This window comes from Lampetra fluviatilis, chromosome 62, assembly GCF_964198595.1.
Source record: "Lampetra fluviatilis chromosome 62, kcLamFluv1.1, whole genome shotgun sequence".
NCBI classification, from domain to species: Eukaryota; Metazoa; Chordata; class Hyperoartia; order Petromyzontiformes; family Petromyzontidae; genus Lampetra; species Lampetra fluviatilis.
Genome location: NC_136336.1, coordinates 7997436 through 8007785, shown reverse-complemented (window position 1 = coordinate 8007785; position 10350 = coordinate 7997436). Strand labels below are relative to the sequence as shown.

General features: G+C 57.1%; 1 protein-coding gene across 1 annotated transcript; it reads right to left on the bottom strand.

Moving 5' to 3' along the window:
- LOC144951411 (tubulin alpha-1 chain-like) lies at positions 1–6567 on the bottom strand. The gene is made up of 5 exons (XM_078881650.1): positions 6376–6567; positions 3347–3569; positions 2464–2612; positions 1061–1741; positions 1–430 (listed from the first exon to the last, which is right to left on the bottom strand). The coding sequence occupies exons 1-5, from the start codon at positions 6376–6378 to the stop codon at positions 134–136; spliced, it is 1353 nt and encodes a 450-aa protein (XP_078737776.1). The 5' UTR covers positions 6379–6567; the 3' UTR covers positions 1–133.
- Between the last annotated feature and the right edge of the window lie 3783 nt (positions 6568–10350).

The following is a 10350-nucleotide window of genomic DNA, read 5'->3' as shown; positions in this document are numbered from 1 at the left end:
ATGTGTCGTCAGGGAATGGGCCGTGGAAGAGGTCCTTACGGAACTACTTGTGATGGAGGTGATGATGCACACTTAGCACGCAATGGTGGATAGATCACGGCTGACGATGACGACGACGATGACGACGGTGGCCCTAGTACTCTTCGCACTCTTCTCCGTCCCCGTCGGCGTAGTCGACGCCCACCTCCTCGTAGTCCTTCTCCAGTGCAGCCATGTCCTCGCGCGCCTCCGCGAACTCCCCCTCCTCCATGCCCTCGCCCACGTACCAGTGCACGAAGGCGCGCTTGGCGTACATGAGGTCGAACTTGTGGTCGAGCCGGGCCCAGGCCTCGGCGATGGCCGTGGTGTTGCTCAGCATGCACACGGCGCGCTGCACCTTGGCCAGGTCGCCGCCCGGCACCGTAGTGGGCGGCTGGTAGTTGATGCCAACCTGCGTTGGCACGGCGTGCCGGGGGGGGGGGGTGACAGGTGGACGGCGCAGTGGTTTGAGCGCTGCGCGATGAACCCAGCGAGTAGCCAATCGGAGGAGGACCAAGCAGCATCTTGTCCGGCTGTGCGATCCACACGGCAATGGGGACTGCACTGCTGCCTCTCAGAGACCCCTTCCTTCACGCACTGATAACCCCGCGGCGAGCGGCCAAGTCGCTCCGCAGTCGGGATGTTGCGTCGGCGGTAACCGCGAGACAAAAATAACATCGGTTATCGGATTGCCACACACGTAGAGATGTCTAAAGCAATAAACACAACCGTTTAGTATGCGTGTATGTTGAACTTCTTTTGCACCGTACGTAGCCAATCGTAATAATCGGAGGTGCGGGGGAAGGACCACAAACGGTTCTAAAGAAATGGGGTTTCAGCTACAAAGTTTGTAGCCGAGAAATGAAAGGACGCTGCCACCACAGCGGTGACGTGACGGCCAGCGACGCGCCACGGGACGACGGTGGCAAGTTTCACTCCGAGCATCCATCAGTGGCCGGTTCCCCCCGACTTTCGATAACTGGCAACCGACCGGCACAGCGAAGTCACCCAGCCACAACCACGCCCGGGGCGGCGGCGGTACCTTGAAGCCGGTGGGGCACCAGTCGACGAACTGGATGGTGCGGCGCGTCTTGATGGCGGCGATGGCGGCGTTGACGTCCTTGGGCACAATGTCGCCGCGGTAGAGCACGCAGCACGCCATGTACTTGCCGTGGCGGGGGTCGCACTTCACCATCTGGTTGGCCGGCTCGAAGCAGGCGTTGGTGATCTCGGCGACGGACAGCTGCTCGTGGTAGGCCTTCTCGGCCGAGATGACGGGCGCGTAGGTGACCAGCGGGAAGTGGATGCGCGGGTAGGGCACCAAGTTGGTCTGGAACTCGTTGAGGTCGACGTTGAGGGCGCCGTCGAAGCGCAGCGAGGCGGTGATGGACGACACGATCTGGCCGATGAGGCGGTTGAGGTTGGTGTAGGAGGGCCGCTCGATGTCCAGGTTGCGGCGGCAGATGTCGTAGATGGCCTCGTTGTCCACCATGAAGGAGCAGTCCGAGTGCTCCAGCGTGGTGTGGGTGGTGAGGATGGAGTTGTAGGGCTCTACCACGGCGGTGGACACCTGTGGCGCCGGGTAGACGGAGAATTCCAGCTTGGACTTCTTGCCGTAGTCGACGGAGAGGCGCTCCATGAGCAGCGAGGTGAAGCCCGAACCCGTGCCGCCGCCGAAGCTGTGGAAGATCAGGAAGCCCTGCAGCCCCGAGCAGTTGTCGGCCTGCGAGGAGGACGCACATGCAACGGGTGACGTCATCGTCGTCATCGGTCAGGTTCTAGCCACTGCCGGATGGAGGCCACCTGCCCCCCCCCCCGAGCCCCCACCGTCATCGCTCACGGTCACGCGACACCACGATCCGTCGAGCACCGGCGCACGAGCCGATCTCGTCGCTCCGTCTCCGCGCTCCGTGTTCCCTCCTTAGTCTGTGGCTGCCTCTCTCTGTTGTTTGTCTCGACTGGCGGACGCCGCCCCCTCCCTTCTAGCCCTGAGGAGGCCCGGCGCTGGCGATCTTTGCCAGCGGTAAACGGTGACAGCACCAAGATTCTGTCGACATACACAAATGTAGCGGCACAATTCTGGACAAATGTGATCGCTGCTCTCGGCACCGAGATGGAAACTTCCAATCTTAGACGGGGCTCGTGCTCTGTAGACACACATCTGCTGCTGGCGATTCTGATGCTCGTGCCGGTGCTGATGCTGGCATTGACGCCGATTCTAAAGCCTCCGCTGGTGCTAACATTGTAGCCCACGACGGTGCCAGCGCTGGCACCGTCGGTGACGCCGACGCTGGCTACGACACCGCCACGGACACGGACCATGCAACGGGTGCTGTGCGGTGGCACGCGGTATGTGGCACGTAGAAGTCGGCACGTGGTAGGTGCGTGATAGGTGGCACGTGGTAGGTGGCACGCGGCAGGCGGTGCACGGTGCGTGGTAGACACCAGCTTGCGGATGCGGTCGAGCACCGGCTCCACGATCTCCTTGCCCACAGTGTAGTGGCCGCGCGCGTAGTTGTTGGCCGCGTCCTCCTTGGCCGTGATCAGCTGCTCGGGGTGGAAGAGCTGGCGGTACGCGCCCGTGCGGATCTCGCCTGGGCGGGCACACGGGCGGGGGGCAACGCGCACACGGAGTGGCCGCGGCCAGCAGAACATCTTGTGAGCGGCCAGATGATTGTCTTGCGACGAGTGCAAAGCTGCATCCACGTGACCTGTGCCTGTCTCTTGGAGGGCATGCGCTGTCTAAACAATGCGAGGGTTTGTGGGGGGCGATCGTCCACTTTACCCCCCCCCCTCTGGCCATCATAAATGATAGCTCAACGAAGTGGCTCATCATCATCATAATAATGCGGAAATTTATAGCAGCCAAATACTCTCAACGTGTGATGTTGATTATAAATGGTGAGGGAAAAGCTGGAGGATCTTGAGAAAAATCCACGCAACTACGAGGAGAGAGACACGCAGACTCCAAATATAGAGCAGGCGTAGTCAGGGTCAGGATCGAACCCACGAGCTCCCGTAGACCAGGGGAGGTAGTTAACATCTCCGAGCTACCGTGATGATGAGGGAGAGAGAGAAACGCAAAATCGAAATATACAACAGGCATCGTCAGGGTCGGGATTAAACCCCACGACCTCCTGCACACCAGGCGAGGTAGTTAACATCTCGCCCCTATGGCGCTCTGCACTCGATGCAGCAGAAGCGGGAAGCAGGGCTTCCTCCTGCGGTTGCAGTCCGCCCCAGATGCTTCCTCCTCGAATCTCGCTATCGCAATCTCCATGCAAATACCAACTCCTCCTGCCCACCCCGCAATTTAATAATACCGTACCGATGACGGACGGCTCGAGGTCGACGAAGATGGCGCGGGGCACGCGTTTGCCGGAGTCGGTCTCGCCGAAGAAGGTGGACGAGGAGTCGTCCTTGGAGACGGGGGCCGTGGCGTCGAGCGGCCGCCCGTCGGGCCCGATGCCGTGCTCCAGGCAGTAGAGCTCCCAGCAGGCGTTGCCCATCTGCACCCCGGCCTGGCCGATGTGCACGGAGATGCACTCGCGCTGCGCTCGGGGCACGGTGGGTTGGGGGGGGAGAGACGTGGGGTGAGACGTGGAGAGAGATGTGAGGTGTGGGGTGAGACGTGGGGTGAGACGTGGGGTGAGGAGAGTCGTGGGGTGAGACGTGGAGAGAGATGTGAGGTGTGGGGTGAGACGTGGGGTGAGACGTGGGGTGAGAGGTGAGGAGAATCGTGGGGTGAGACGTGGAGAGAGATGTGAGGTGTGGGGTGAGACGTGGGGTGAGAGGTGAGGAGAGTCGTGGGGTGAGAGGTAGGGTGAGGTGTGGGGTGAGACGTGGGGGGAGGTGTGGGGAGAAACGCTGGGTGAGATGTGGGTGAGGTGTGGGGTGAGGTGTGGGGCGAGGCGCTGGGTGAGATGCAGCAGTACAGCCAACACTGGGGGGCAGTGAACCCGAAGTATGGGGTATTAACACCGCACCACAAGAACCCCAACGTTGCCTTAATCTGGCTCGCTGAGCCATGGGCATGAGGACTGAACCCCACGCACGCTAAAGGTCGCCTCGTCTGGCCAGACGAGTTTTGATCATTGCCGCTGCCCCGTGAGCTTCCTCCAGGTGCCTCCGTCTGGCTCCACGAGCACAGTCACTGGGGCCGCATTGCCCCCTGCGCCTTGTGATGTCGCAACCCGCTGTGCGCCACCGACTCTGCAGATGCTGAACCACCCCGACCGACTGGACGGCTGTGAACAAAGGGCTTCATAGCTCATCGGATTTCTCCTGCTGCAGTCTATACCAAGAGTCGGATTCTGATTTGCGTGGCGTCAAAAGGCCGTGGCTGCCACTCGCACGGCCTGGGTCGGAAGGTGCTCCTCATCCAGCAGTGCATTCGACCAAAACTAGGGCTGGGCGTGCAAAGACAACAAAGGCGAAGATCTCCCGTATAGCCTGTAACAGACTGTTGGGGCAAGTGCTGTAAGCGAGTAGCGTCTATGAAGGCCGGCACTGTGGCACACGAGGGGTGGGTGGCCAGCAACCACGCCCGGCTGCCTTTGTCTCCCCAGTGGCGATGTTTACCACACACCACACTAGCTACTCATTTGAGGCTGAGACGACCTAGGGGAGGCCCAGGACCGGTTTAGGTAATCGTCACCGGGTGTTGGCCGTAATCGGGAATCGAACTCGGGTGGCCGGGTTCGTAGCGCGACGTGCGCGCACACTCACCGAAACCTCTGAAACAAATCATTGTTAATCGAACAATGGATTCACCACAGGGTAGCGTACGGACGAACCCTGATTAATAATACAAACTGATGCTGATTGATTATTGTTAATGAATTATTAATTAGTGTGAGCGAGCGCTCTCCGGGGCGTGTGGCGCTGTGGCCAGAGCACTCTCCTCATAACTGGACGGTCATCAATTGAGCTCACATATCCATCCTCCCCTCCATATTCCCTCTGCAGTAAATAATATCAGCACTGTGTCCACTCAGTGCGGTCATCTGATGCCGGCACTGAGGTCCCGGCCATAGGAATGTGGAATTCCATCACTGGCTCAGGGACCACAACCCGAGACGAGCACAGTCCCGACCCAAGCTTGTTGGAGAAGGCAGTCGGCTTTGACTTTCATGTGCTGTGCAGCAGGTCCCTTACCCGAAACGTCGCCCATTATTTATTTACAGGACACAGCATAATTATTGACGCGTACTGCCAACTCTGCCACAGCAGCAGCAGCAGCCTCATCGCCATCGCCACACAATGTGACTTATAGTTGCATTCTGACACAAAAAAGATCTGGATAACTCATAATAAACCTTGTATGTACAGGTACCTTGAACTTCTTTCGCACCGTACGTTGCCAACCGCGCTAATCGGAGGTGCGGGGAAGGACAACAAACTAAACACAAAAAATCAGTTCTAAAGAAACGAGTTTGTCAATCTGAACGTTGATTTAAAAGTGCATCACAGCTCCAATGGCTTCCTAATAGCGGGAGGGAAGAGCGTTCCAGACGGCCGCGGAAGCGCGCCCGAGATCGCCGCGCGTCTGAGATGCGGTGACCGCCGCCTTTGTCCGATGGCGAGTGGCCGAAAGCCGCTGCTGCTGCTGCTGCCGCTGCTGCTGCGAGGATGACGACCGGGTGAGTTTGCGTGACGATGGATTATAGCTCCTTGACGAGATGAGCAGCGAGCCCTTTCTCAATCCACTGCTGGATGAAGGCCTCCCCCACACCGCGTTGACCAGGACCGGTTCAAATACGACTCACCACTGATGTTAGCCGTGGCCGGGAATCGAACTCATGTGACCGCATTAGTAGCGCAATGCGCTAACAACCACTACCACCACCACCACACGTGTAACCTCAACAGACCGTAGGGGCAAGTGCTGTTAGCGCCCGGCACCTATGAAGGCCGGCACGGCACACGAGGGGGCGGGTGGATAACACCAAGTTCGGCCGCCTTTGTCTCCCCGGTGCTGATGTTTACGACACACCGCGCCGGGTACACATTTAAGGCTGAGTCAACCTAACGGAGGGCGCCAGGACCGGTTCAAATATCCGCCACTTATGTATGTATTCGCCGTGAGCGGGAATGCATTGAGCCTGCCAGACGAACACCACCTCCCCAAATCGCATGGACGGTGATCTGCGATGCCACGCAGCCTGACAATTATAACACGCCACTGTAATTAAAACAACAATGCCCTCCTTAGTTCAGCTCATAGTCTCAAGACTCTTGTCAAGAGGTTGCTGCTACGCGAGAATCAGAATCTGTCTTTTACTCGAGGAAGAATCCGATGAGCGATCAAGCTCTTTTCACAGATGTCCTGTACGCTGCGCTGCACATGCGGCTCACCATGTCGGCGGCTGTTGTTGTTGTCGAGAACCCGCGAGGTAGAGGCGGACGATTCCTGGACGTTCACAGGGCGAGCAGCAGACGGAGCGAGCCGGGGAGTTTCACTGCATGACCCTCACTGCGTGACCGTCTGAAGAGATCGAGGTGGATCAGGGCCGGGAGTGGCTCGGTGCTGACCGTTTTATACCGCGAGTCGCGCACTGCACGGCCACTCCGTGGACTCAGGGTGGGGGCTTAGGGTGGGGACTCAGGGTGGGGGCTCAGGGTGGGGACTCAGGGTGGGGGCTCAGGGTGGGGACTCAGGGTGGGGGCTCATGGGTGGGGACTCAGGGTGGGGGCTCACGACTCGCGAGGGGCGGAGACGCGGGCGGGGGGGGAGTACCAAGAGCCACAGCCCACGCATTTACACAAAGACAAATATCCCCCGTATAGCCTGTGACAGACTTTGGCAGACTTTGGCAGACTTTTGGGGCAAGTGCTGTTGGAGCAAGTGCTGTTGGGGCAAGTGCTGTTGGGGCAAGTGCTGCTGGGGCAGGTGCTTTGGGGGCAAGTGCTGTTGGTGAGCGGCACCTATGAAGGCCGTCACAGCACACGCGGGGGTTGGGTGGCCAGCACCACGCCCGGTCGCTTTTGTCTCCCCAGTGGCGATGTCTACACAATGCACCAGGTACTCATTGAGGCTGAGACAACCTAGGGGAGGCCCAGGACCGATTGAGATAATCGTCACTGGTGTTGGCCGTGAGCGGGAATCGAACTCGGGTTGCCGGGTTGGTAGCGCAGCGCGCCGCGAGCCGCTGCTGCGCTACCGCCCCCCACACCACGCACGAGGAAGCAGCGGCCTGAACCGTCGCGACAACTCCGGCCATCCTCGCAGCAGCAGCCGCTTTTGGCTGCGAACCATCGAACAAAGGCGGTGGTCACCGCGTCGCGCGCTTTCAGACGCGCTTCTGCGGCCGTCTGGAATGCTCTTCCTTCCCATATTAGGAAGCTACTGCAGCTTCGCACTTTTAAATCATCGTCTAGGTTGACAAACGCATTTCTGTACAACTGCTTTTTGTGTTTAGTTTGTTGTCCTTCCCCACCCGCACCTCCGAGTAGCGCGGTTGGCTCCGTACGGTGCGAAATACGTTCAACGCTCGCACGCACACGACACACACACACGTGGCGCGCCCGCTAGGAGATGGAGCGGCTGATTGGCGAAGCGCCGCAGCACGGATGGAGCACTGCGATTAGAGCGGCCCACGACGACCAACGCCGCTTATCTCCCAGAGCAGAGCTTCGTGAACCCCGCTCCTCTCGCGGCGAGCGGTGGCGCAGTGGTGAGCGCACCACGCGACGCGTCCGGCAATCCGAGTTGTAGCGCCACCCTGGGGAGAAAGCACGTCACGTGCCACAGCACATTAGGCCGTCAATGTATCATGATGATGATGATGATCCTTATCTTTCGTTAGATAATTGTAACGAGATGATTTGGCGTTATACATCGCAGCGCCGTCGTTCGTGCAGATTGCATCTCTCACAGTCGCTGAGGGGCCCACAACTGTTGGTAGCTAACGCTACCAGGCAGCTAACGCTAGAAGGTAGCTAACACTAAAAGGTAGCTAACGCTACCAGGCAGCTAACACTAAAAGGTAGCTAACGCTACCAGGCAGCTAACGCTAGAAGGTAGCTAACGCTACCACGAGGCTAATACTAGAAAGTAGCTAACGCTAGAAGGTAGCTAACGCTACCAGGTAGCGAACACTACCAACAATTACCCAAGCTCTGCGGTCCTCTATATATTCTGCTGTTTTCAGGGAATTCGTGAGTGTTTTTACGAATGTGGGTGGAAAACCAGAGCACTGGTAAAAAAACAAAACACGCGTGCGAGGGTGCAACACTTTATCCAACACAGAAGGGACAGATATAAATTAGCCCACACTCTGTCGTATGTTGAGCTTCTTTCGCACCGTACGTAGCCAACCGCGCTAATCCGAGGTGCGGGTGAAGAACAACAACACGCGACACGCTTAAAAGCAGTTGTAAAGAAATGAGTATTCCATCTAGAATAATTTCTAGATTATTTTAAAGCGCATCGTCTTCAGTGGCTTCCTAATATCGGAAGAGCATTCCAGACGGCTGCAGCAGAAGCGCATCTGAAAGGCGTCCTTGTGGGATGGCGACGCCGCTGCTGTGGCGGCCTCCACCCGGCGAGTCGCGGTGCGGCTCCCCATCGACGTCCACGGGGCTGGGGAGGTTCGCAACATTCGTGAGAGATGCAACTTGTACGGAGGACGACGAGGAGGAGGAGGCGACTACTCTAGACCAGCGTTCTTCACTCGATTTTAGAGGAGGGGGGGGCACTGATGACGATAGGACATGGGCAGTAAGAGGAGGGCCGCAACACATTTGCAACCATTGTTGGGTTTGACAGCAGCACGATGATGATGATGGTGGTGTTGTGATGATGATGGTGGTGTTGTGATGATGATGGTGTTGTGATGATGATGGTGGTGTTGTGATGATGATGGTGTTGTGATGATGATGGTGGTGTTGTGATGATGATGATGGTGTTGTGATGATGATGGGGGTGTTGTGATGATGATGGGGGTGTTGTGATGATGATGGGGGTGTTGTGATGATGATGGGGGTGTTGTGATGATGATGGGGGTGTTGTGATGATGATGGAGGTGTTGTGATGATGATGGTGGTGTTGTGATGATGATGATGGGGATGTTGTGATGATGATGATGATGGGGGTGTTGTGATGGGGGTGTTGTGATGATGATGGTGGTGTTGTGATGATGATGATGGTGTTGTGATGATGATGATGGGGGTGTTGTGATGATGATGATGGGAGTGTTGTGATGATGATAAGGGGGGGGGGGGGGGGGGGGTGTTGTGATGATGATGGGAGGTGTTGTCACGCGGTGTGTGGTTGTCCGGGCCGCACTGAAGGCCACAGGGGCCGCCAGTAGCCCGCAGGCCCTGCAGCGAGGGACACGGCTCGACATTTGATAAAAACTAAACATTATTTGATACATTTTCATGTTGCAGAGTGCCATTCACTTTCGGTTCGTGTTTTAATTTCCACCAATTGCAATGACACTGCAATTTCACACATTCTCGAAATGATTTTATTTTTTTACCAAACAATTACAGTAATGCCCTCAACTATTTTCTCAGAAAAGCCTCTTCTTTGAGTCTCAAGACTGCTTTCAGGAGGGTTCTGCCTGCCAAGATTTCACAGCTTGACCGCGATGATCAATCAGCCTGCTGCTGCTGCTGCTACTACGTGGTCTCACAATATCAATGGTTTGCGAGTATTTTTGTGGTTTTTTTCTAATTTGTCAACATTTTTGGGTAAATAAATGATATAAGCAATAATAAAATGTACTTTATTCGTCAAGGCTTGCCTAAAATAAATGACATTTGTTTCGCGTTGCCTGAATTCTCTCCAACACTGACGTGGACGTGATGGAAGCAGCAGCAGTATCAGTCTGGTTCAGGAGCTATCGGTGCCCCGGTGTGGAGGTCTTCTGCTGCTGCTGCTGCCACGACTCGATGGCTTCAGGCCAGAGTGGTTTATTATCTCGGTCCACGGTTTGGGCTGCGTGGCCACAGTCTTCATCGCGTCTCTGCGGACCTCTGCGTCTCTCTCTCTCTCTCGAGCTGCTGCTGCTGCTGTCTCTTGCGTCTGTCTCAGGAGCGAGACGGCCTCAGTGTGGAGGCCTCCCGCTGCTGCTGCTGCTGGCACGACGGGAGGGCTTCAGCAGAGACAGAGGCAGAGTTCGTGTCGTGTCGCCCTTCCTCCTCCTCCAGACCACAGCGGGTTCACTGTGCGGTCCATGGCTTGGGGTGCATCCACAGCCGCACCGCTGTGGCGATGTCTTTAGTGTATCTCTGTGGGTCTCTGTGTATCTCTGTAGGTCTCTGTGCATCTCACTGGGTCTCTGTGTATCTCACTGGGTCTCTATGTATGTCTCTGAGTCTCTG